This window comes from Lissotriton helveticus, chromosome 11 (assembly GCF_964261635.1).
Source record: "Lissotriton helveticus chromosome 11, aLisHel1.1, whole genome shotgun sequence".
NCBI classification, from domain to species: domain Eukaryota; kingdom Metazoa; phylum Chordata; class Amphibia; order Caudata; family Salamandridae; genus Lissotriton; species Lissotriton helveticus.
The window spans coordinates 1,066,258,118-1,066,281,888 of record NC_136072.1 but is presented as its reverse complement, the minus strand read 5'-3'; the positions used below and the strand labels follow the sequence as shown (position 1 = coordinate 1,066,281,888).

At 47.9% G+C, this 23,771-nt stretch overlaps 1 protein-coding gene across 1 annotated transcript in view; it reads left to right on the top strand.

The window, feature by feature from the left end:
- The window catches only part of EIF2B1 (eukaryotic translation initiation factor 2B subunit alpha), a 47,063-nt gene extending 25,611 nt beyond the window's left edge, over positions 1-21,452 (top strand). The window contains exons 5-9 of the mRNA XM_078667616.1: positions 13,096-13,208; positions 19,198-19,266; positions 19,656-19,731; positions 20,725-20,850; positions 21,115-21,452. Of these exons, the coding sequence (XP_078523742.1) occupies positions 13,096-13,208; positions 19,198-19,266; positions 19,656-19,731; positions 20,725-20,850; positions 21,115-21,270 (540 nt within the window). The 3' untranslated portion in view covers positions 21,271-21,452. The remainder of the gene's footprint in view (positions 1-13,095; positions 13,209-19,197; positions 19,267-19,655; positions 19,732-20,724; positions 20,851-21,114) is intronic.
- The last annotated feature ends 2,319 nt before the right edge of the window (positions 21,453-23,771 follow it).

Here is a 23,771-nt window from a genome sequence, read left to right as displayed (position 1 = left end):
CAGACATGGCCATATGCAAGCATGCTCGAATGTGACACAACCTACGAAGGTATTTTTAAAGATAAGCACGATATTAAATGTACACTTGGACTTACTCGAAGGAATAACTAACTTTCGCTTTACGGACCACAAGTCCCATCAATCACCAGAGTGACGATGCACTTAGCAGACGCCCACTGGGGGGCTTGTTAAATAAAAGAGCCGGAAATGAACAGTAAAGTTATTTCCAAGTGTCATTTTTGCAGCCTCTGAAGATGGGGTTCCAACCCTGAAACGCGTCAGGCAAACTAATATTAGTGGAGCAGGAAGGCATGCTTGTGAACAATGGCTGGATGGTCAGAGCAATGTCGAGTGCTTTGGCAAATGCTGAGGGCATTTTGGTGAATGATATATATGTGTGTGTGTATATATGTGTGTGTGTGTGTGTATATATATATATATATATATATATATATACATGTGTGTGTGTGTGTATATATATATGTGTATATGTGTGTGTGTGTGTGTGTGTGTGTATATATATATAATATATAAATGTGTGTGTATATATATATATCTTCAAACCGAACTCCTCACGGTCCTCACCATTCAGCCAGAGTCTCCACAGCACAGAGAGAGTCCGAAAGTATTTTTCAATTTAAAAGTGCTTTATTTTCAGTACACCATGGGGTCGATTCCGATCCGGTAAAAAGCGCTCCGAATTGCTGTTCGGAGCGTTTTTCCCGTACGAAACGTACCCTGCAACGTCCCCCGTACGTACGACTAAGTACGATTCGTACCAGGAGCTGGACTCTGTACGAATCGTACAGGGACCGTACAAATCAAATCCCCGTACGAATCTCCCTCGGAACCCGCTGTATGCAACATCTGTACGGTTCGCGGCTGCTTTTTCCAAACCGGCAAGTACGATTTGTGTTGGGTACGCACCGTACGACCCTTTTTCTACGGGAGCTGAAAACAGCCGTAAAAGCAGAGTTCGCCCCGAAACAGGTACGGAGCCCCCCCCCCCCCCCCCGGGTACGGTGCCTATCCCCCATGATGGCAGGGGTACGGTGCGTACCCCTGCGATCACGGGGTGTACGCACCGTAACCCGCGATCTTGTGGTGTACGCACCGTACCCCATGTACGCTGGGTGTACGGTGTGTACCCCATGTCCGCTGGGTGTACGGTGCGTACCCCCCCATGATCGCAGGGGTACGGTGCGTATCCCTGCGATCATGGAGGGGTTCGCACCGTATGGTGTGTATGTGAATGTGCGCTTTTCCGTACGAATCGCCCTTACCTGACGTGGACCGTACAAATCGCGTCCTGATACCCCGGTCCGGATCGTACTCGTCGAGTCGTACGGTGTGTGTACGAGTCGTACGGAAACGGCTCCGGATGCGAATTGTACGGACGAGAATTTTACCGGATCGGAATCTGCCCCTAAGAGTGCTAGCATATATGGACGCGTTTCGGCGATTGCCTTCAACTGGGCCATATATGTGTATGTGTGTATATGTATATATATAAGGCAGCACTTTGAACTACCAAGTCCAGCATACCTCGGGCCCACATGGGCGTGACTTTACATGCAAATAAATGTAGTGTTCCTTCAGTCCGTTTCCTGTGTATTTCCCACCAGTAAAAAGGGCTCATGGGAGCCCGAAACGCGTTTGGCTGCGGAAAGGGGGAGTCAGCCTAAGTATCTTGCTGCTGCCTGCGGCGCCGTGTGCGTGAACCCTGAAGTATGCGGCATCCTCACGTGTGTGTGTGTGTGTGTGTACATATACATACATACACTTGAGGATGAAGGATCACAAGAAAACAGCCAGCGCAAAAATCTGGATCCCAAAGGATACAATGAGTCACAAAGAAATAAAATATCCAAGAAAGAAGTGACTCAAACAGATAGATTCACCAAAGAACAAAAATATATTTCCACTACAACGTTTCAGCTTCCGCCTTCCTCAGGTAGTTTCAAGATGGTAAGCTCAGTGGCTGCACAGATGACACAGCTGAATTTTCAAAAAGCATCATGAGTGAAGATTCCATTTGGAATGTGGAATCAATGCAGTCCTGAGAGTTCTTGAGATATGCAGTAACCAGGTTGTATTGTCAGTAATGTTCAGTCCATCTGAATGCAATGATTTTAAACGGTACATCCAGAAGTTTTCCCTGGAGTCCAGTAGTTCTTCGTTGAGACATGTTCCACGGGGAAAATCTTCAAATCTGATAGTGAATGATCCACAAGGTTAAAATGATTGGCTAAAGGCTGGTCAATTTTCTTATTAATTATTGCTGATTTGTGGTTCCTGAATCGTGTGCGGAGGTCATTCACTGTTTGGCCTACATATTGTTTTTTACAGCTTTGCCGTTGGCACTGAATCACATAAATAATGCATGTTGAGCGACATGTAAGATGCTGCCTTATTTTGAAAGAGATAGCAGGAAACCAGATTGCTTTTCCACACGAGGAGCTGCATGTCAGCATCTCCCTGTGTGGAAAAGCAATACCACCTCCCGCAGAAAAAAGGGAGATTAAGAGGGGCCACACAGCCCCCCCTTATAAAAATCAAAAGGAAAAAAAAGCCAGCATCGTGCCAGAGGCCCCGCCCCTCCCTACAGCACTCTGCAAACGCGCCCCCTGGCGCGTTGTAAGATGGGGAACTAATTCCCCTTGATTACTGGGGGTCCCTGAGGGCCAACTAGCCCACCAGGAACCGCCAGTATGCGCCAGGGAGCTGGGTTGCAGAGAGGTGGTCCAGGCCACGCCCCTTTTTACACCTCTCTGCAAAGCAGCTCTGGAGGGCTGATTTGAGGTACCTGGTGGGCTAGTTGGACCCCAGGGACCCTCAGGATTCAAGGGGACTTAATCCCCCAACTTAAAACGTGCCGCGTCCACGTTTGCACAGTGGTGAAGGGAGGGGACGGGACCTGAGGTGATGTGTGCAAATACGCCCTGTAGCGTGTTTTAAGTTGGGGAATTAATTCCCTTTCAATCCTGAGGGCCCCTAGGGAAAACTAGCCCACCAGGTACCTCCAGTAAGTGCCAGAGGCCTACGTAGCAGAGAGGTGGTCCAGACCACGCCCCTTTTTACACCTCTCTGCAACGCAGCTCCGTGGCACTTACTGGAGGTACCTAGTGGGCTAGTTGGACCCCAAGGGCCCTCAGGATTCAAGGGGACTTAATCCCCCAACTTAAAACATGCCACGGGCGCGTTTGCACAGTGGGGAAGGGAGGGGGCGTTGTCTTTCTGCACCTCTGACTTAGAGGTAGTTTTAATTATGTACTATGGCCTTACAGAGGAGGTCATGCTAATCAAAGGGGTACCCCAACGCATAGTGTTCCCTAGTGTATGTAGGTGTTTTCACTGTTTTCTAAGTGTCTTTTAGCAAAGCACTGGCTCTAGGCCTGGTTAGTCAGTCAGTTAGCACCGGTAGCCGTCTGAAAAAGTTGAGGGCACAGGATGATTTTGCCTCTTTCTGCTCCTCTGTTTGTTCTTTCTGCACGTCTTGCTTCTTCCTGCACTTTACTTCGTCTTTGTGGACTTCTGTTGCTTCTTTCTGCATTTCTTTTGCTTCTTTCTGTGCGTTTTTTCTTCTTTCTTCACATGTCCTACCTCTGTAGGCATAGTTAGAAACTAGCAATTAAATAACTTGCGCGCCCGCAATGCACTGCTGATGACGTCACATATTACATCACTTATGACCTGGTCAGTGACATCACTGATGACATCACTGATGACATCATCCATGTGATAGTGGCAGACCTCCTGTCACCATAATATAACCTTTGATACACACACCGAAAAATAGAAATTAACATTTTCAAAACAATGGACATACCAATACTAGTTACAACAACCTATTCAGTAATTCCAAGATCTACACACACATCCACTAATTCACCAACATTCCTATACAGTCACTCATACATGTACTCACTCATCCTATGTGCTCATACACCCTGTTACACACCGAAACTCATCCACAGAGTTACTCACACACAGTCACACATGCAAAGTATCAAACATCCATTTACTTGCATTTACAGTTATACACACACCACCATACTTACTTCTACAGACTTACACATACTTACTCTCTTAAACTATCACTTATAGAAGCACATAATTATTTATACAGGAACTCTTCCAATCTCTCACTCTCACATACACCAATACCCACATATACTAGTTTAAAACATATGTAGTTACTCATAAAGACACTATTGAGACTGTCATTCACTCACTAAAAACACACTCATCTACCCATACAGTCCTCCACACATGCTGTCTTCAACACATACAAACAGTGAGTCACTCATTCATGCATCTATGCACTAAGTAATACCCCCCACCAAACCATACAGACACTCAGACACTCATACTGATACTCAAAAAAACAACTAATAACCCCTATAAACACTCATGTAGCTACTCGCCAACCCATGCAGCCACTTATACACAAAGTGAGAGACTGATACAGATATTTAGATATTTAAACATTACTCACTAACCCTTGTATTCACTAAGATACACTTAATGAGTCCGTTACACAATCAATTTTACACAAAAAAATCATCCATTTAGACACTTAAATACCCATTTATTCTTCCATCGACCTTGAGATATACATATATAAAACATATTTAATTTTCAGAAAAACACACATTCACTGGATGATGTCATCAGTGATGTCATTTGAGATGTCATCAGTGATGTCATGAGTGATGTCACTGACCATGTCATGAGTGATGTAGTATGTGACGTCATCAGCAGTGCATTGCGAGTGCGCAAGTTTTAGTTAGCTGAACTAACTATAACGGGGTAATTTCTATGGTTTTGTACAAGTGAAATGTCCAACTAACTATAACACCCCTGAAACCTATGTTTTTTTCAGTGAATATATATATATATATATATATGTGTAAATATTAGTTTTTCCAGTGATGTCCTGGCTGCTGAGCGACTGCATGTGTAGTAAAACCGTTCACTGTACCCTACTGCTAAGTTTGGGAGCCAAGCTGCCTTGATTTCCAGTCATCTTTGGACCAAGAATGGTGCCCTGTGTCTGGTGCCTCAAACTCCTCCCGCAAGTGGTTCTTTTGAGTCCTGTAGCTGTTTTCTAGTATTTATAAACCAGAGAAAACTGCACTTGCAACCCCTGCTGATACCCCGAGGCTCAGGGTCACTGTTGGGGCAAGGAAAGGCTGAACTGAGGCCGGGGGTACATACTAGTTGTGTATTGGTTGTCAGGGGTGGAAGACTCCGTTTTCCTTGTAGTAAACTACTCTCCGTTAACAGGTGTTTTACAAATGTTCCAAAATCACTCCTGTAAAGCAACTGAGTAACCCAATCTTCAACTTGAATCAAATTCAATCATGGCTCAATCACTGAACAAATTCCTTATGTTACTTATACAGCATCTGATACAGACCTATTTCTGCGGCCCTCACTGTTTTGACTGCTTTCTGAATATTTCACTTTTCTACCAACAAGGCCTATCCATTCTGCTGCTTGTTGCTCTCAGCCGACATTTCACATACTACCATAAGGACCGATTACAGTCCAGACTATCCACTTTGTAGACTACATTATCCTTAAAAAGTCAGAGGGGGGGGCGTGGCCTGGGCGTCAAGATGGCGGTCGCACTCTGAGAGTGCTCTGGACCCCCTCCGTCATCTGCCTGGCTCCTGCCTAACACAGCTGCCATCGACGCTACCTGCCCTAGTGCCGCAACTCACCGCTCTCCCGGCTGTGCACCGATTCCACTTTGGGGCTGTCCGGTGCTGTCTTTGCCCCTCCCGGGCCCTCTGGACCTGCGGCCTTTCGTCCACAAGATGGCGGCCCCCTGAGCGCTCCTGTCCGGACGCTGCCTCGTCCGTTTGGCGACCTGGGGCTGCCATCCCTCGCTGCTCCGACCCGTCCGGTGTAGAGGTAGGGGCTGCTGCGGGCTCCGGGGACCGGCGGCGGGGACAATTGCGAGGAGTGCCACGCTGTCCCCCGGGGGACCGACAGCCGTGAGGAGATCCTTGGCTGTTCCTGAAGCGGCGGTGGACCTGTCTGAGCCTTGGGGGCGCTGCTGCTGCCTGGAGGACGGGGGGGCAGCCGGGCCGGGCTGCCCTGACGATAGGGCTACCCCCAAGGAGTGCTGCTGCGCCCACCGGTGAGTGATGGCGGAGGCGACCGGCTCCCCTGTCGGCCTGGTGCTGGGGCTGTGTGTGGGCCCTGACCCCGCCCGTGAAGGGCCTGAACGAGTGAAGGGGTGGTCGGACCCCCTGGAGGTCTGTGTACCGGCGCAGAAGCTTCCCTGGTACTTGCTCCCCCTGTCCTGCCTAGCGGGGGGGGGAGGCACACTGAGACTTGGCCCCATCTCGGCGACTGGAGAATTCCGCGCGAACCGCCATCTTGTGCGCGCGGGCAGGAGGGCGTGCGGTGGCCGGACTGCGGTAGGCTTGTCACACGAGACGGCTGACCGCCCGACTCCTCCAGAACCACACCTGAGGCCTCCCTGCCTCCCTGCCCGTCGTGCGTCCGCCTCCGGGACTGGCCCCCGGCGGCGTACCGGCGAGTTGGATTCATCCTCCCTGGGGCGGAACACTTTTGCCGCCCCCCACCCGCGGGGCCCTGGTACGGGTGAACCGGAGGCCTGAAGAAGACCCGCTCGGCGTATCGGGTGGCTGGGACCGCCTATCCTGCGACTGTCCTCCTCATCCCGGGCAGAGTGACCCCCCGCACCCATGGGCAAGCCCCGTGCACTCCCGGCCCCTGGTCCCACATCTCAAACGACAATGGACCAGTTCGCTAAAGCGGACCGAGGACCGGGCGGGGGACCAGTGCCTGGCTCTGGCCCAGTCAGGGGTGACATAGCGACCATCCTACAAGCGATCTCCGCATCCCAAACATCCGTCGAGACCAAGATAGGGGAGGTACGCGTTGACGTGGCCCTCATCCGCCAGGACCTTCGCAAGGCCACGGAGCGCATTTCAGAGGCTGAGTCCCGGATCTCCACTGTGGAGGACGATGTCACCACCCTCAAGTCACACGTGGCCCGTCTCCAGTCGCAGACCTCTGAGCTTCATCGCCGAGCTGAGTACGCCGAAAACAGGGTGCGCCGGAACAATCTGCGCCTCCTGTGCTTCCCGGAGGGAGTGGAGAAGACCGACGTGGCACCTTTTTAGAGAACTGGGTCCGCTCCTGGATGCCCAAGGAAAAGCTCTCCCTCTGGTTTGCGGTGGAGCGCGCCCACCGTTCCTTGGCCCCCAAGCCACCACCGGGAGCCCCAGCCCGTACCTTTATCCTCCGCCTCCTTAACTTCCGCGACATGGATGCCATCGTGGGGGCGGCCAGGGAGTTGGGGCCGCTGCACCACCAAGACTCCAAGATATTGGTGTTCCCAGACTACTCGAGGGAAGTTCAGTCCCAGCGTCGCTCTTATGACAAAGTTAAGCAGAAACTTAGAGCACTGGGCCTTCGTTATGGACTCCTCTTTCCGACCCGGCTCAAAGTGATCTTCCAGGGCAAGGCCCTCTTCTTCGACTCCCTGCAAGCGGCGTGGACCTGGCTCATGTTGGAGAGGCCCCTCCGACCACAAACGCCCCGTTCCCCGACTCAGAGAGCCCCTGGGCGGGTGGACAACACCGCGCCGAAGCCCAGGCGCCGCAGGACTGGGTCCCGGAGGAGGGCCGCGCGCTAAGGGGGGGGTCTCACTCACCGGAGGCACGGAGCCGGCGCCCCGAACCCATGAACACAGTCATGTTCCCTCGCCGCTGGCCTCCTCTCTGATTGACCTGGGCGGCGCCACTGGACCTGCTGACACCTTATGACACGCCATCTCGGACTCGGACCTGTCCGGGAGTCCGAGGATACGTGGCTCAGAGGAAGATTCCGGATCATGACCAATGTCACCATTGAGGCGGAGTGCTCCGGCCCGGGGCTCACCGCTCACGGACACGTCTCTGGCTCTGTGATTAGGTTCCATCGAAGCTTACCGACCTGACCTGTTGGGGCTATCACATTACTGCAACTCTGGATTATGGAACCCCTTTTCTTTACCCCACGGATGCATGCTCTAATCTGTGTGTAATATTTCTTTTCTCCTGCAACACTTGTTTTCCATACTCTTTTGTTTGAACACTGTTGGTACTCATCCTATACTATGGAGGGGGGTCCTCCTTAACTATCTCTTGACTAGTGCTATTGCTCCCTGCTAACCGTTTTAGCTTAGCACCCTTCCCTTAGTGTTTTTTTTGTTGTATTGAAATTTGGGGCGACAGATGCTTCCTCTTTTGAAGTGTAGGGTGGGGGGAGTTGGGGGGTGCGGGTGGGTAGTGAGTCCGTTGACTCCCATTGGTTTGTTGTTTTCGGCCGCCTACGGGCTGCCTTCCGCCTTTGCTCTGTTCGGCCGCTCCTCGGCTGTTGTTGGTGCTACCTACAGGTGGCTGGTGTCAGCTCTCCTTCTTGACGTGACGCAGTGGGTGGGTCCACGCCTGACACCCAGCTCCTACAGTCCTGCACTTTGCTCTTCGGCCGCCTCTGGGCTGCCATGGGGGGCAGCTGCCGGCCATTGTCCCCCCCTCCCCGTCCTTCCCCTTGGTCCTCCGATGCTCCTGCTCCGCTGGCTGCCCATGCTCGCCCCCCCCCTAACCCAGCGCGGCGCTGCTGGCCCTCTCTCCCTGGGAGTGCTCCCCAGCGATCCTCCGTCCCCCCACATTTTTTCCTCCCCCGATGGCGTACACACTGACTAGACCCCTCCACATTCTCTCCTGGAACGTCAACGGTCTCCTCGACCGTATCAAACGCATGGCCATCCTCCGAGCGGCCCACCGCCACGCGGTAGATGTCCTTCTTCTCCAGGAGACCCATCTCTTGGGCACGCAATGCAATTTCCCGGCCCGCTATGGTTTCGCGATGGTTTGGCACTCTGGGTTTACACGTGGGTCTCGAGGGGTGGCAATCCTGCTTAGAAAAGGCCTTCCTTTTACCCTCACTGGGGCCGACACTGACGCACAGGGGCGTTACGTGGCGATCTCGGGCATGGAAGAGGGTTGCCCTCTACATATCCTGAGTCTCTACATCCCGCCCGCCATCCTGTCCCCGACACTTCCATGCCTCACGCAGGTCCTCTCTTCCTTCCCACGGGGCCTCACAGTGGTTGGAGGTGACTTTAACGCCGTTATGCAGCCTTAACGTGACACGACCGGGACCCCGTCCGCGGTCCGGATTGCCTCGGCTGCTGCTTTGTCGGGATGGGCCTCCACTCTGGGGCTCTGCGATACATGGCGGGTCTGGAATCCCCGCAAGGCGCAATTTACCCACACATCGCCCTCCCACCGCACCTACTCCAGTATCGACCTTCTCCTGCTGCCGGCCACTGACTGCCAGTTGGTCTCTGGAGTGGCTATTCTGCCCCGGGGACTGTCTGACCACTCCCCCGTCTCCCTCCGACTTGGTTCCTCCATGGGTGGGGGGCCCGCGGGTGGTATGGCGTCTCAACGCTTGGTTCCTATGGGACCCCATCCTGGTGGACTCGCTGGAGCAGTAACTAGGTCACTATTTCTCCACCAACGAAGGCTCAGTCTCGTCGCCTGGGACCCTGTGGGAAGCTGGCAAGGCCGTGATTCGTGGGGTGGCAAGGGGCGTGTACACGCCAAACGTGTGGACCAACTGGCCCGACTCGGGGAGCTGGAATCCCGAGCTGTGCGGTTAGAGGCAGAGCAATCCCTTGCTGGGCATGCGGACAACGCCCGACATTTGACACTGGTTCGGGAGGAAATTCGCCAGATTTCGCTGGATTCGGCCCAAATGCTGTGGCGTTCGTCGGTGGCGCGGGTGTACGGTTGGGGGGGACAAAAATGGCAAACTTCTTCACAACTTGGTATCGTATCCCAAAGTTCATCGCATTATCCCAGAGGTCCGTGCACGAGACGGTACTCTCCAGGTGACCTCCGCAACCATAGCCGAAACTTTTGCACACTTCTACGCGAACCTTTATGCTGCACGACCAGCAGAGGCGTCCCTGACTGCCCTGTTGGAGGGGACGTGTGCCCGGCTCCCCTCTCTTCCGCACGATTCTGCAGAGGCCCTGGACCGGCCCTTTACCCTGGACGAAGTGCTGGAGGCCATCCCCCTCCTACACCCTGGCAAGACGCCCGGCCCGACGGGTTCCCGCAAGAATACTATGCGGCCTTCTGGGATACCCTGGCCCCGACTGTTGGTCCTCTTCCACCACGTGGTTGAAACCGGCTTCTTCCCCCCTGAGTCCAATCTGGCCACGATTGTGGTCATCCCCAAGACCCAGCCACCCTCCATAAGCTGCGCGGACTACCGCCCAATCTCGCTTATTAATACTGAGATCAAGCTCTTTGCCACGAGACTGGCCCAGAGGCTTAAGCCTTTCCTGCATGATCTGGTTCATCCTGACCAGTGCGGGTTCATGCCGGCTAGGGGCACCGGTCATTGCATTCGTCGCCTCCACCTGGCCTTGGCCCACTGTGCCCACCTATCCCCATACCTGGCAGTTCTTCCGCAACTTTGAGAAGGCCTTCGACACGGTGAACTGGGATTATCTGCCAGATGTACTGGAGACGATGGGCTTTGGCCCCTTGTTTCGCCGTCTCATTAGGGTTCTCTATGCCAACCCTAGAACCCGAGTCCTTGTTAACGGGGAGCTCTCCGAGGCCTTCCCAATCCGTAGAGGTACGCGCCAGGGATGCCCCCTCTAGCCGCTCCTATTTGCGCTAGCAATGGAGCCCCTAGCGACGCTTATCCGGCAAGACCCCCTCGTCCAGGGGTGGGCATGGAACGCAAGTCACGTAGATAAAATAGCCCTCTACGTTGATGACGTGCTTCTATATCTAGCAGACCCAGCGAACTCGGGCCCCAGGTGCTTACAGACTCTCGCGGCCTTCAAGAGAGTCTCCGTACTCCGACTCAACGCGGCCAAATCCACACTAGCCCCGCTGCATTCCTCCAGGGAGTGCTATGACTGGCAGTCGACATCCCTCTCAGACACCACTCGGTTAAGTACCTGGGGATATGGGTGGCCCTCCTGCCAGAACTCCATGTGGGCGGGTAACATCTCGCCCCTGGTTGTCCGAATGAAGGCTGATCTTAAAAAGTGGCAAACCCTTCCCCTCAACCCCCTAGGGAGAAGCGCCCTTTTTAAAATGATGGTCCTCCCCCGCTTCCTCTACGTCCTCCACGTCCTCCAAAACACCTCTATCCCCCTCCCCGGCACTTGGTTCCGCGAACTTGATGGGTTCCTGTCCCGATTCCTCTTGCGTGGCGGACGCCCGTGTATATCCCTGACACACACCCGCATCCCTTCCTATGATGGGGGCTTAGGGGTGACCCACCTCTACCTCTACTACCTTGCCACTAAGCTAATCATCATCCACGACTGGTATGCGGGCGGCTGGTCCGACCCTGCATACCGTGTGGAGCTTGAGACTACGGACTTTCCACAGATCCAAGCGTTCCTATATGGTAGCCCGGTGCCACAGACCATAGCGCCAATCACTAGAACGGTCCTCTTGGCCTGGCGAGCTGCTCTGCGCCACATGGGGTGGGACCGCAAACTCACTCGCCAAACACCGCTCTGGCACGGCACCTGGCTCCGGGAGGTGTCGTCCCTGAATGGATTCCACCGCTGGGATCTGATTGGCATCTCGGTCCTCGGGGGACGTCTAGGTTGGAGATCATATCCGGGCCTTCGCAGACCTACAGCAGCGCCATGCTCTTCCCCACGCCCAACACTTTAGATATCTGCAGCTGCGCCACGCCATTCAGGTGCATCTCCCCTCGCCGGTCCCCCTCCCAGAGTTCAGCCCACTGGAAGCCCAGGTGATGATGGGAAACCTGGGGAGGGGAGGAGTGTCCTCCCCTCCCCAGCATCTATCGCTCCCTAGTGAACAATAGCCCTGCGTCCTTAGATACACTGCGCACTCGCTGGGAGGACTGAGTGGGCCCTCTGGAGGAGGCGGACTGGAGAAATGCCCTTATGGCGCCCAGAACCCTGACCACGTCTTCCAGGCTGTGCCTGGTGCAGATATACTACCTACACATGGCCTACCTCATCCCAGAGCAGCTCTTTTGTGCCCACCTGCGACCTTCCCCAGACTGCCCAAGATGTGGTTCAGCCCCCGCGGATTTTTACCACATGGTATGGCTTTGCCCGGAGGTAACTAGGTTCTGGAGAGGGGTGGAGCGGGAACTCACACTAGCTCTGGGATGGGAGATCCCCCATGAACCACTGTGGCTGTTGCTGGGGGTCTTTGATGGCCTAGATGGCTCCAGGATGGACAAACGCCTGTTGGGGACGGCGTAGCAGTGGCCAAAAGAGACACAGCGAGGTATTGGTCTCGTACTGCAGCGCCCACTGTGGGGGAATGGAGGAGGTGAGTTGATTGGTGCGGCACCCAGGAGGAGGCCCTGTTTGAAGCCCGAGGCGCTCCAGAAGTGTTCCATAAAATATAGGAGCAATAGTTCAACATGATCCCACCGTGATCCATGATGTACTGATTGTTTTATGCTCTGCTGTTAATGTGTCACGGGCTGAGCTGCTGGCCTGGACTTGACTGATCCGATCTATACGTCTTATTGACCCAGAACCGCTGTATGTACTGATTTATGAGCTGCAACCAATGAAATCTTTTTGTTTTCAAATATTCAATAAAGTTGATTATCAAAAAAAAAGTTAGAGTGGGGAAGCACTTGTTGGCTGTATTTACTGTTGTTAAAATATCTACAGTGATTCCCAGCGACTAAGTGTATAATACAATATCTGGAGCAACATCTTTCTGCTACATTTGTGGTACCTATGTATACTGTGTAAAATGAATACCTAATGCACTGTACATTGTTACTAGTAGACCAGCTGACTCAGGAATATCTATTAATATCATATAGAATAAATGTACTTTTTTTTTGCTTAAACAAGTAAGTCGGTCATATTACTTTCTGCGCTACACGGCCTGTGTTCCAGACATTCGTTGTTATATTGATGCCATCATAAGCCATACTTATCTTATATATTTAACAAAGTATTTGTATTTGGACCTAATGTGCATTTCATGGTGCATTGTGTTTGGTTTCTTTGTTTCCTAATAGAGGATTTTAACACATTCCTACTCCAGAGTGGTACTGCGTGTGTTGGAAGAAGCTGCTGGTGCCAAGAAACGCTTCAGTGTCTATGTTACGGAATCCCAGCCAGACTGTGCCGGGCAAGTGCTTTCTTCCGTTTTGTTCTCCTAATACACAGCAATGGTGTTACAGCTTAATGCTGTGCATAATACTGCATAAGTGCATACAAAGAAAACAAGGAGTTGTTCATATACAATGACACATCCCAACAGTACAAAATAAATGTTTTAGTAAGGTAGCAAGTAGTAACTTACATAACTGATATGTTTATTGATTATATAGCATGATTCTAGCTACAAAGCAATAGAGAGCTGTTCCTTAGATGTTTACAATACAGGACTCGTCCATGGCTAGTGAGTGCGCATTAAGTTACAGGTGGCAGAGGGGCGGGAGAGAGTGGTTGAGGAGGAACCTTAGCCTTTCTTATTGTTATTTGATAAATAACACTGGGGTTGGTTCGCTCCTTGCTCAACTGGGCCAAGGCAGAGGGTGTGACCCTGTAGAGGGAGGACCTGCTGGGGCTCTGCAAGTTTCCCCTAGCCATCGACTGGGGGACCATTGTAAGCGCATTGCAGAAGTTAGATACACAGGTTGAGAGAGCATGGAGGGAGTCGGAGGCCTAAGCAGCTCAGAAGTTACATGCAGCTGTCACCGCTATAATGCCCAAGGTAGGACGGTGTCCCTTAATCTCTACAAAGCCAGGCATACCATAGGATCCCCTGAACACTGCAAGCAGCTGCTCAACTGTTGTAACACCTTGTGGCATGAGGTCACGGGCAGTTACCCCTCCCTTTTGTAGAGTTATTTTGTTGTACCCTCTGTCCATTGTTCGGAGATGTACTACACCACGCACAGATCAGTGACGAATGGCTCAACTGTATGGCAGGGTACTGATGTCCTCTCTCAAGTGGCCTATCGGTGCTGACTATTTCAATCCCATATGTGGGTCATATTACTTATACGCCATCAGCTTGGAGTACGAAACCTATGATTTGCCATTGTATACCCTCCTGACATTTGATGTTGTTGATCTCATACTGTCCTGCATTGTTACAAGTTGTAAAAGACAATAAAAAGATTTAAACAATAACACTGGGGGTTGGTGACCTAACAGCCATGTGTGTACTGCCTGACTTTGGTCACAGTTGATACCCTCACATGCATTTTCTTTCGCTGATATTATCCAACATCATTGGGATGCTGCTAGGTAATGACTCTTTTAATTTTCCCGAAGTTACCCATCACGTTGAATAATTTCATTATTCAACTGGGGCATTTTCAAAATGTATCATGGCTTGAAAGTTTTACCTTCGCTTAGCACAATGTATATAAATCAACTCTGCTCCATCTCAATATAGAATTAAAGTTAATCACTGCTTCTTGAGCATAAAAATAGCACAGACGTAATTCCATTGACTTATAGCTGCAAAGAAAAAATTAACTCCCACACTTACCTATAACTAATCTTGATGCATTATCCTACTATTTTATGATTCTAGATCCTATCTTCTTTAACTTTGAGGATATGGAGGTTGAGACACCATGGCCTTTTCCCTGGTCTGATTACTATCTAGTCCAGTTTTCGGTGCCTACTCACAGAAAGAGGGAACTACAACCTACTAAGCTAATTACTACGAGGAACTGGAAGAATTTCAACTCCAATTCTTTCACACATTCCGTGACAGAGAAAAAGCCCATCTTAGACATAGATGTTAATCTAGCCAACAATCAATTGGAAACCTGGATCACAGAGGCATTAGATAAGACAGCACCGTGTAGCACCAGGACTCAGAAAAGACAAAATACAACAGCACTCTGGTTTAGTGAAGAGCTAAGGATAGCCAAAAAAGAATGCAAATGGCGCGAGAGAGTCTGGAGGAAGGAATATAGTAGTGAGGCGGAAGAAAATTATAAAAAAGAATTAAAACAATATCATTCCTTAATTAAGAAAGTCAGATGTAAGTTTTACACTGAAAGGATAGAAGATGGCAGAAATTCCCAGAAAGAAATGTTTGCGATACTAAAATTGTTAAGAACACAGGAAAACAGGAATGATACTGATGCCTTGGAGGAGAGCTGTAACTAGGTGGCAGAATTTTTCGCAGATAAAGTGACAAAAATCTACGACACCTTCCCGATTGAAGAGCGGAAAGGAACTACTATGACAGGGGATAGCCAGACTAACTTTGCTGGGGCAACGATGGATGAATTCGGGCAACGATGGATGAATTCCAGGTACAGGAACTTGAAGAAATTACCAACATAGCGAAAGGGATAACATCGGGATCCCCTTTGGACCCAGCCCAACTGAAAATTATAATGCATGGAGCTAATGCAATCATGCCATATATTTCTGAGCTTATTTCCTGCTCCTTTCAAAATGGTGTAGTCCCCACAAAATGAAAACAGGCCATTGTGAAAGCACTCAAAAAGAAGCCATCACTGGATTACACAGTGCTGGAAAATTTACAGCCCATTTCGCTGCTGTCATTTGTGGCGAAAGTTGCAGTAAAAGCAACTAATAACTCATAGACCACATAAATAAAAACGACCTACTGCATCCTTCCCAATCAGGCATTAGATTGGCCCACTCAACTGAGTCGGCTCTTCTCATAGCCACAGAAACATTGAGGAAATATGCAGACGAGGGTCAAACAGCCGCACTGATTTTACTAGACCTCAGTGCGGCGTTTGACACTATCTCCCATAAGCTTCTCATTCAAAGATTAGAGGAGTGTGGCATAAGGCATAGGGCATTGAGTTGGTTGACATAATTTCTCTCCACACAAAGCTTCCAAGTTGCTCAACAAACTCATCTATCTAAGAAGATTCCCTTGGCTCAAGGGGTCCCACAGGGCTCAATCTTGAGCCCTACCTTGTTTAACATTTATGCGGGGCCATTGGCTGATAGACCTACAGGATAGCTCTACACAGCACAGCATCAATGGTGGATGACAGCTATCTCCCCACAGAGTATATCTATTAGCGGCGGGACACACCGGTGGTGTGACCATGCGCTCTACAAATGAATAAAATAAAATAAATTAATATGATAAGCCCCCCAATTAAGAGATTTCAAACCACGGTGGTTTGAAATGAATTGAAGGTGAGGGGACAGTACAGAGACAAAACATAGCTAAATAAAATTGCATTCTGAAATCTTCCTGGTTTCTCACTCTTTCAATCGTGTGATACACACATCTCAAAACAATTTCAGTCCTTATCTCCCCTTTAGCGTTGCACTCCACGTGAAAAGACAACTTTTGACATTGTGTTTATCTCTCAGTTCTGCATGGAATAGCACAGGTCCCACAATACCCCTTTCTCAGAGTTACTTCTGATCACCTACAAGTTTCCTATTCTATCGCTGAACAGAGTATGTGGGGCTCTGTTGGAGAACAGGAGATGGTAATGATTCTTGATCAGAAATCTTCCTTTTTTTTACTGCAATCTTCAATGTCGTGTGTCTTTTTTCATTCCTGCTCCAACGCTCAGACAGGGGCTTGTTACTTGTTGGAGAATGCAGATTTCAGGCTGCCAGACTACTCAGCTCATTCTTGGTGGTTTGTTCTTGTCCCTCCAGCCTCTGAATTGCAGTAGCAGATAATGTAGTCACTTGCAACACCCACTTTACAAAGTACTTCAGCTTCTCTCCAATTGTTTCATGGCTGACTCCACCTGGATTATATTTGCTTGATGGTTATTTTTCATAGCATTAATGGACATGACCGGGAGTTCCCCCCCCAAGACCCATTATCCCACCCTGATGTGATTTTTGCAAGATGGCTATAGAGCTTCATTTGTCTAGGACTATCATACAATGAAGCAGATATGTTTCTTTTCCCACCATTACAGGAAGGCCTCGGTGCAGAGCCCTGTTCAGTATGTACTGGAAAGGCAGGACTTACTCACAATTTCTAAGTTGTCAAGGGGTTTGCAGGGACACTAATTAAAGTACTCCTCATATGGGGCCTAATACCCCGATGTCCTCAATGAAGGAAGTCTGCCAGTCTTTTCAAAACAGCAACAGGCTCTAACCATTCCTCAAGAGTCCTGCGCGCGATCTCTGATTTCTAATCCCATGGCATGCCCCCCACTCACCTGCACACCTCCACAGGCCTCCCATGTTGGGTACGTGTCAGGCATAAAATCTGTCTTGCAAAGCTTGGGCTTCCAGGGCCACCCAACAGGGAAACATAGTCAGGCCCGCTAGCAGTGCAGCTCGCCTCTCAGGTGTAGCCAACTACGTCTCCTCCGCTGTTCTGGCAGACTTTTTGTATTCGCTGTCCAGGCTCCAAAGTGACTTACAGCAGGACAGGCATGCTGAAAGACTGACGCGTCAGCGAAGCCTGCAATAAACACACCATTGTGGTATCCAGCTGATCCAGAACCCAGTCCCTAATATTTTTTCATCTGATTCTTACGCGTTGTGCTATAATTGCTGTCACTACAGGTAATGGACGATTTTAGGCGGCCGTGGAAGGTACAACCACCAGAGCAGTGCCAAAAAGCTTCTAGAAGCAACAAAAGAGTGGTCTTCTTACTGAAAAGGTGGGAGGCAGTTAATTTTGCCTATAAAAGCAAAAATGATCGCACCAGCTTCGCTTTAAGACACACCCTTATTCAAAGGCTAGAATATCACTTTGTCTGTTTGTACCATGGAAATTAAATAGAGATGAGCAAGCCTGTCTGTTTGTTTTACACTGGATTTGTTTAAAAAGGCTGAAAATGTTCTTTTGTAATCCCTGCGATTGTTCTTAGTGCAACAATAGTAGTTCTTTGGACTATTGTAATATCACTTGTCTGTGTCAGACAAAGATAACAATACAACATGCTGCATGGACAGGATTCTGCTACCGCACAAAGAGTTTCTTCGAGGTGGCTCATGGACAACGTTTTCTTGTATTCTTTAGAGGAAGATTAAGAGGGTTCTTGGCACGTTCTGTTTTTTTCCTCTGCTTTTTAAGGAAAATGATTCTAGTCTGTCAATTTGAAGTCTTTTGACCCATACGTTTGGCAAGCAAGGCATGACTTAGCTGTTTGAAAAACCGTATGATTAACCTCTGTTGCAATATTCCACATCCAAATTCTGGCTCTGGAAGTGCTTGTGGGGAAAACCATGCTGTGGTAAGTTATCCGGCTGAGATTTTTTATCATAAGAGGTGGGCACAGCTGCATGAAATAGGGCGCCTAGACACCTTCGGGTAGTAGTGCGTGATATAAATTAAATTTTCATTTCAAGTCTTCCTCCGTTGGATAATCAAATTGGATATAGCAAATATATGATCTAAAATAAAGCCAGATTAAACCAGATCTAATAAATAAACATTGGTTAAAAAGACATGTGGACTGTAAAGCCAAACCTTTTAAAGGGTCAGAATGTGGGGAATTTCTGCTGGTTATTTGTTGGGAGGGATGTCCCCTTAAACTCATAACCAAATACAAGAAAGCACAATTGTTTCTGCCCTTAAATACAACTATCCTACTCACCAGTCCAAGCGCAGACCTTAAAATTCATGTATATAGAGCGATTCTGCCAAATTAATTGCTTTTTTTATAGGGCTTGTGTGTTTCGTGAACTCACAGTAATGATTAACTTTATTTTGGAGAAAGTTCCAAATTGCTTCGTGGGTGACTCCATGTTTAATGGAATGGTGGCTGGTGTAACATGTAACAGATACCATAACGAGCGACACTTCCCTTCCCTACACATCAAATATACTGATAGAGGGGGTATTCATGCTGGGATAAGGACCCGCGTCAGTACTGTGAAGCGTAGGAGCAGCAATTCCACCTTTCAAGATGTCCACCTCCACAGACGATTACAGCGGAGTACTAAAGTTAATTTGACCCTCCTGGGGGAACCTCAGAACAGAAAGGGTTCTGTGAAGTGTGCTGCTTTCAAACTGACTTGGATACATACCGACTAGAAAAGAAGCAAACCCACCTGTGTGGAATAGCTCCCCCAAAGTTATAAAGTGTACATTTGTTTTACCCAGTAGCAATTGTATATGCTAAGGGTATGTGACTAGTTTTGTGTTCCTAATCCTTTTAAATGTATGCTTATAGGAAAAACATGGCAGAGGCCCTTCGAAAGCTGAACGTGCCAGTGACTGTCATTCTCGACGCTGCTGTTGGGTAAGACATTACTTCAGTTTATAGTAGCTAGTAGGCAACATGCATTAAACAGAACCTTATGTAAACATAAATTGTTTAATTTAAGGGCCAGCCTGGTGGCTTAGCTGTAATTTTGTCCAGACCAGGTGTGAACCACATTCAAAACTCTTTTCAGTGGGTTATTGGGAGGTGAGATCAGTTACTTTCTTTTTTAATCATATTTTTTTTATATGAATTCAGTAGTACACATGAAACATATATTGGAGTTCTGTTGTGGTAGTGTGGAAGTACATCATCCAGGATTTTGCCTTCTATGGTCTCTACCAGGTAGCTTTGTGATTCGAAAAACATAAGTACAGAGGTTTGTTTTGCTGACCTTATTGCTCAGTCATTTTAATTCCGATTAACAGTTACATCATGGAGAAGGTGGACCTGGTAATTGTTGGTGCTGAAGGCGTGGTTGAAAATGGAGGAATAATCAACAAGGTAACCCTCAACAATGTAACGTAATCAAGACTTGCTGCTCATCTAAAATCTTGTTGCTTTAGCTGAGTTATTAGTTTTTAAATCTTATAAGTTTGCTTTCAAGTGATCCACGGTAGGCAAGATGTTGCTTCGCCTTTACACTACGAGTTCTAAACTCAGACTAATGTAGGAAAATAACTCGGAAACCTGCTATGTATGGGAGGGATCTTTCACCCATTCTGTTATTTTCTTTCAAGTTTTATTTGCACGTGCATGGTGATAGCACTGCTGAAAGAACACATGATCCTTTACACCTAATAAAGAACTGTCTTCCACTTCTGTTCTTTTTAAGCAATCTGTTCGCTTGCATGCTCCATGTCCCCTCCTCAGTACTTTATTTTACAACATTTGAAGTTCCCCGAGAGGAGCAAACTACCTCAAATAAATTCTAGAAATCGCAGGATTGTCACAGATGTTGGCCTTTTGCATTACCAGTGACTTCTTCCATCCTTCAGAGTGTGGTCGCTGACCTATTGATTCCTTTCCAATGTTTAGTGGCTATTTCGTTTTCTCTAAGCTGTCAGCACTGTGTATTTAATTTTTTTTATATCGCCAAACTTGTCGCCATGCGAATGCTTTGCATTAAGTTGGAGGAGTGAAATCTAGAGGGATGAGGTTGCTGATGCTTATTTGATGCTTGCATAAATGCAATCGGATGTGGCCTTAAGGCAACTTGTTGATCACTTATAGAAAAAAACACTGCAAAGTTTCTTAAAGGTCTGTTCATCACCCAGTGTCAGAGAATTAAAATACAGGCATGCTAGTGCCTCCTATGACCATACAAATGTTTGTGCGTAGAAAATGTTTTTTTTACATTTTATGATTGAAATTATTTGGTAACTTAGACCATTGCTTAATGTCACTTAATGAACATGGACGGAAAGAACAGAGTTGGAAAATGATTGTCTGTCTTCAAACAATGTAATTGCTTAAAAGTCTTTTTTGTCCCCACAGATTGGAACAAATCAAATGGCAGTTTGTGCAAAAGCTCAAAATAAGCCATTTTATGTGGTGGCTGAAAGTTTTAAGTTTGTAAGACTTTTCCCATTGAATCAGCAAGATGTCCCTGATAAATTCAAGGTTAGTTAAAAAAACACACAACAATACATTTAAAAAACATAAATATTCCAATCATGTAGTGTATTACCTGCTTTCTGCAAATGTTCTAGAATGTTGTCGGATCCCGAATGAATTGAAAGCCCAATTTTGAAGTGATCTTACAGAGTGATATGAGCAATTGCTGTAGTGTGTTTTCTGACTTGGGAGTTTAGGGGGCAAATTTAAAGTTGTACTGTGCAAAATGACTGCATTGCTCTTACCCAGCTAATGTGTTTCTATCCACAGTACAAGGCAGACACACTGAAGACCATCCAGAACCTGGCAGAAGAGCACCCGTGGATAGACTACACCTCGCCCTCGCTCATCACTCTTCTGTTCACCGATCTGGGGGTGCTGACCCCCTCTGCCGTCAGCGACGAGCTGATCAAACTCTATCTATAACAAGGAGCCTCAGCCTGTAAGAACTGTGCAAACAAAGACGTTTAGCAGGAAGCTTGTGTGTGGACTATTCTCCTGGTCACTGCGATATGGTGAAAGGAGACCAATAGACAGAGTTTTTTTAATTGAATTAAAACTGAATAATGTAAATCCTTAAACAGTGGATTAAAAACAGCTGTTGGGCAGTAACTTTCTTTTATTTAAAAAATTCTAAATAGAAATGTGAAACTTTGAAATGCTTTTTTAATCTCAGGCATTTGTCAAGAATGTTGCCTGGCACAGTCTTCATATATCAGGTAATGTTTCTGTTTGTATAATGTATATGCTGGCCTACACCCTGGCGATCCTGTGGAAGATCTTCAAATTACTTCCTAGCAACACTAGAAAAACTGTCACTCATGCCCTAGTCTCCAGCAAGTAGGACAATAGGAACACCATCTACACCTGGATCACCACACAGCTCATTAGATTAGAAGACTAAAAACCATCCGGAACTCAGCAGCCAGACTTATCCTCAACCTCACATCACACCACACCTCAGGGACCCTCCCTGCCTCTCGATACACAAACAAACATGCTCAATTCGAACTCTTCACATGCACATTCAATACACTTTGCCATTCAGGCCCCACGTACCTGAACAGTTATATCTCCTTCCACCAACCACCCAGACCTCCTCTCCTCCAAACTCCTGCTCGCACACATCCCATGCATACACAGAACCAGATCAGGAGGACCAGCATTCCCTTCCATCGCTCCTAGAGAGTGTAACAGCCTCCCTCTCCACATCAGAAGAACCTGCTTCTTTCTTGAATTCTGCAAGAAGCTGAAGACTTGGCTATTCAATTGACCAACTTACCAGGGACACGCACACACACACACCCTTCACAGATGATAGTACGCTTTGCAAATACACACAACGTAACATAACATAGGTTTTTTTAAGCAGTGGGGAGGGACTGCAAGATGTAAGAGTGAGCATAGTCTTGTGCAGGTGATAGAAAATGGGCTCAAGCCTGAGGGATAGATTAGGAAGAGTACATTTGTGACATGGCAATATTTTGGGCAACCTCCATGTAAGTTTTGCTCTATGCAAATATTAATTAACAATAACAGTGGTAAAAACTCAAACAACCTAGGATTTAATTAACAAAGAGGGAAAATTCCTTCGAAAAAAGAGTTGACAAGTATTCAGGGCAGAAATGAGGTTTCTGCAAAGCAGTGACTAGTGTATGTATTTAGTGAAAATTCCCCACCTCATGCCCCGGGATTCCAAGGGCCAGGCACTCTGGTAGCTGGTAGCCTTTAGTCTTCATCTTGCCCGGTTTAGGTTCTTTGTCCAATTAGTGCTGCAGCCCTTAAGCCCTGAGGGGTTACAATTGCCACTCACGCCACATCCAGGCCCTCAATCATTTTGCCTCAGATTATCACAAAGCTTACTGACATTACCAACAGTATATTAACAATGTACTTTTGTACCTACTAATGTTGGAGTTTCTTTTACTAGGTTATCCATATGCTGATAAATATCCATTGGGAAGTCCTTGTGATAAATCAGGATTGTTGTGATGAAAATTGAGCTCCAGTTAGTTTTTTTGACATTGTAGTCCTTCATACACATGTTTCACAGAGGTGGGATTTGACAGGGTAGGACATGGTATGTTTGTCTTCATAGGCGGGCACAAAGTAGATCAGGCTTCTCCGACCAGAAGCTCTACTGTGTGCAGCCCATCCTCCTATATTAGAAGCTTTTTCGGAGTTGAATTATTATATTTATATCAAAATTGAAGTGTGTAATTGATATGAAACTGTAAGTATGAAAAATGGTTTAACATCAAAAATATATTTAAAACTGATATTTCTTTGATATATCATGCAGCGTTTGGGGATATTATTACCTTGGTGCCAGATGCACTGCATATATATGACTGATTACCTATTACTCATAAGTAGGCATTCCGGATTGACAAAGCCATTTTACATCACTTCTGGCATTCCATCCCGATGAACTTAGGTGGTCACTGCTGGTAATCTTGCACATGGGGGACACTAATATGATCTTGCCTAATATGGTCACAATTACAACTCTAATGATAATAGTAGCTTGACGTGATTTTCATTGAACATAAGTTGTCACTATTACAGAAAAGGTTGGAGACCCCTGAAGTAGATCAACCTGTATTGAGTTACTGGTATGGCTCCTATATGCCCGAATAGTGAAGGGGAGATGTGTGGTTGCCTGCAATGTCTCCTGTACTTCAACCCATACATACCTGGGGTTTGTTTCTGGCTTTTAACAATCTAATGACCACTCCCCCATCTACAAGTCAGCAGAGACTCTATTCTGGGTTCAAACAATTTTATGGGTTACAGATAGTGGACAGGCGGTTAGATCTCATTGTGACAAACCCATGGCTAATGTTCGGGTGGTGGGGGAAGGTAGGAACTCTGGGTCATTCACGTATACATTAGCTTGGAGAGGCAGACAAATAAAACTCTTGCAA